This window comes from Camelina sativa, chromosome 2, assembly GCF_000633955.1.
Source record: "Camelina sativa cultivar DH55 chromosome 2, Cs, whole genome shotgun sequence".
In the NCBI taxonomy this organism is placed as follows: Eukaryota; Viridiplantae; Streptophyta; class Magnoliopsida; order Brassicales; family Brassicaceae; genus Camelina; species Camelina sativa.
Window position 1 is genome coordinate 7,842,625 of NC_025686.1, and position 3,768 is coordinate 7,846,392.

The following is a 3,768-nucleotide window of genomic DNA, read 5'->3' on the forward strand; positions in this document are numbered from 1 at the left end:
TAGGATGAACCTGTGACTCCGCCACCTCCTCACTGGCCATGCTCTGGGTCACACTCACACTGGCCTCAGGAACCTGACCTCGTCCCCGACCCCGACCACGACCACGCCCACGACCACGACCGCGACCAACAGCATCCTCACCCCTAACCATCTGTATCATCCAGGAACAGAAGGCTAAGCAAACAATAATTCTATTACACAAGAAACACAACTTACCGTGGAATCACAACACAGGCTCGAAGAGGATGTTCTAGGACTTCATGCCACACACAATTGACCAACCACACAATCAATCATAGCATGGAATCCTAAACATCAACAGCAAAAGCACAATGAACCCTAGTCCTAGAACCGTAAGGGCTCTGATACCAAAATGAAACAACCCTTTCCTTTTTTTTTTTTTATACCTCATTTACTAGTGGTCCCATACCCACTAACATCCTAACAACAATCAATAACAGCGGATAACCAAATAAAACAATTCCAATAATATTCCAACATAAATAATCCAATAACATCATAATCCAAACAAAGAAATAACCAAAAGCTAACATCCTACGATGTTCCAATGACTTAATCTAGCAACCTAACAACAGCTAGACCACAATCAATCAAGCCTCTAGAACACCCCTTCATCATCGCCTTGATTCCACGATCACACTTTGCCTTTACCTGCACATCACAAACAACAATTGAGATGCGTAAGTATTATCATAAATACTTAGTGAGGCCGTCCTCCCATCTACTGGGTTATACACACAAGCATATGAGAGTCCCAAGTCAACAAACAACAATAACACAATCAATCTATCAAACCAGGAAAAATAAGACTCGGCAGGTACTAGTGTCGACCGATGCTCAATCGGTGTCGACCGATGCTACAGGAACTGGTGTCGACCGATGCCGGAATGGTCTTAAAACACTTTATATATTTACAAGTCTGAATTTGCTGGGCATTATTACATAAACCATGTGATTAAGCAACAAGGTGAAATCTCAGACACTCAAATGTAAAGAATGGGGTGTTGGCCGTTTATTTTTCTCTTTTTGAATGTCTAAATTTAGTATGTTTGTATTAACCGCTACTTGAAATACAACTTTGCATTACTCTCATCTTTATTTTGTAATTGAGATAATATATTATAATATTGAACTATTGGAAATTGCTTACGCTTTTAAAATTTTTGGATTTACTTATTGAATTTCAATATCTGTTTACTAATGTTTAGTTGTTTATTTAAAAGACTCAATTAATATTTCACATTGAGACTAAATATGTCAATTATTACATATTAGTTCAGAAAAGTAACATATCATGAAGTAACAAAACTGTTGTTATTAAAATCTTAATACTGCGCTTCAAGCGCGGGTACTTCCCTAGTAATATAAGTATAATCATATTAATGATAAATTTTGAAACAAAACTTTGTATAATGACATGTGTCATGATCACGTCAACAACATATTTTGACACGTGTCAACATGTTAAATCGATAACTTGACATATATTATGATCACATTAATGACTAATTTTCAATAAATATATTTTAATATTTATATAATAAAATTGTTAGCTTTTCTTTTTAATTTTTTTTGACAAGTGTCAAGACTTGACACTTTTCATGATCATGTTAATGGATAATTTTGAAACGACCCTTTATATATATCTTACTTATTAAGTAAATACAAAAAAAAAATCTATCAAATTTAGGTTTATAATTAAAAATTAGTTTTTTTTTGTATATATCAGTTATTTGTTGTTACTTGTGTATAAAAGTCCTTTTCATGATAGGTTTAGAAATTTTATTTTTTTATTTCTATGTTTTAGTAAATTTAGAATTAACACGTGTCGACATCTTATCAATACAATTAACACATATCATGATCTTGTTAATGAGTAATTGTTAAACTAAATTTTAAATAATAACATTATGTATATTCATACTTTTACTACAAATTATATTACATATTGATGAATATTTCTCTACATTGTAGCATGGATCCGATCCTAGTTATTATATAATAAAAGATAGTATAGAGAACTCAAATGCTAACAAATCACTCTAAATAGAAGAGCTTGAAATCAACTTTTGGTAATTAAAAAAAATAATAATAAAGTGGACATGATATTGCTCTCTATGTGCTTAACAACTCTATTTGCCTTTCTCTTCCTAAAGCGAATCCTGACCATACGAGCTAACAAAACAAACCTTAACCCACCACCATCTCCATGGCGGTTTCCAGTTATAGGAAACCTTTACCAGCTAAGTCTAAATCCTCACCGCTCTCTCTGTTCCCTCAGCCTTCACTATGGGCCACTAATGCTCCTTCACTTTGGCCGTGTCCCCATCCTTGTTGTCTCATCCGCTGACTATGCTCATGAAGTCTTGAAATCACACGACATAAAATTTTCTAATAGGCCAAAATCAAGAGTGGCCCAGAAACTTTTTAATGGTGGGAGAGATTTGGCCTTGGCCCCCTACGGAGAATATCGGAGGCACTTTAAGGTTTATTGTTCTACTCTCTTATCATTTTTATAATTCATTTAACAATGAGTTGATGTATTTTAAAATATATGGTATTATTCACAAGATTGTTCCCTATTGTTGTTATTTATAGAACAAAAATATTACGTACATCGAATCTATACAATAGTATACAAAATTTTAGGATTAAGATCCCAAATAGTATTGCTAATTTTTCTTCAATATCTACTTGGGATGTAGGCAGAGCATATGCGTTATGAATCTACTTAGCAACAAAACGGTACGGTCGTTTGGGAATATAAGAGAAGAAGAGATCAACGTGATGATTCGGAAACTTGAGAAGGCCAGTTCCTCCTCTTCCCCAGTTAATCTAAGCGAAATCCTCATGACTCTTACAAATGATGTAATGACTAGAGTTGTTTTGGGAAGAAAATATAGCAGCGAGGAAGGCGGCAAAAATTCAAAGAACATAGTAAGGAGATTGATGGAGCTAATGGGCGCTTTCCCTATCGGTGAATACATTCCTAGTTTGGCATGGATAGACAAGATCCGAGGTTTCGATAAGAAAGTGGAGACAGTAAAAAATGAGATCCGTAGTTTTTTGGAAAAGGTGGTGGAAGAACATGTTGATGCAGAGGAAAACAGATCAGACTTCACTGATATGTTGCTTTCTATTCAAAAAGATAAAACGACGCCTATCAAGCTTGACAGAACCGCTTTGAAAAACCTTCTGTTGGTAAAACGATTTCATTTTCTTTCAAGGAAAATAAGTTTTTAGAACAATTATAAGAGCGTCAACAACTTTCTTGTTTATTCAATTTTCTTTCTGTTTGTTTGTTAAAAACACTTTTCTTGTTTATTNAGAAAAACATTTGATTAAGAGCGGACGGCTGACTTATGAAAATATGGCTGAGTTATGCTCATAAGTCAGCCAAGCGTTACGGCTAACTTATTAAATCTGGGTGAGTTATGCGCTAACTCAGCCGTCCTTATGGATGAGTTTTCACCTAATGGTTGAGTTGTCAAAATTTTGNATTGTGATCAAGGAGGTGCTTCGGCTACATCCTTCAGGTCCACTAATTCCGCGACTACTGAGTGAAGATGTCACGCTTAATGGATATGACATAGCTGCAGGAACACAAGTTAGTCTTTATATCTTATAAAGATAAAATATAAATGACAATGACACAAGATGCTTTAAAGAAGTTCTATTTTCAAACACAGGTGCTAATCAATGTATGGGCGATTCAACGAGACATTGTAACTTGGGGATCAGATGCAG

General features: G+C 34.8%; 1 protein-coding gene across 1 annotated transcript; it reads left to right on the top strand.

The window, feature by feature from the left end:
• LOC104749518 (cytochrome P450 71A20-like) lies at positions 2,180-3,362 on the top strand. Its single transcript, XM_010471166.2, has 3 exons — positions 2,180-2,507; positions 2,727-3,222; positions 3,351-3,362. Exons 1-3 carry the CDS (start codon positions 2,452-2,454, stop codon positions 3,360-3,362), a joined length of 564 nt encoding a protein of 187 aa, XP_010469468.1. The 5' UTR covers positions 2,180-2,451.

What these genes read in the sequence shown, in the direction of transcription:
- LOC104749518 (XM_010471166.2), top strand. Translation starts at nt 2,452, where the DNA reads ATGGTGGGAGAGATTTGGCCTTGGCCCCCTACGGAGAATATCGGAGGC. An exon ending in AATATCGGAGGCACTTTAAG is followed by an intron (nt 2,508 to 2,726) that starts GTTTATTGTTCT and finishes CTTGGGATGTAG; the next exon opens with GCAGAGCATATGCGTTATGA.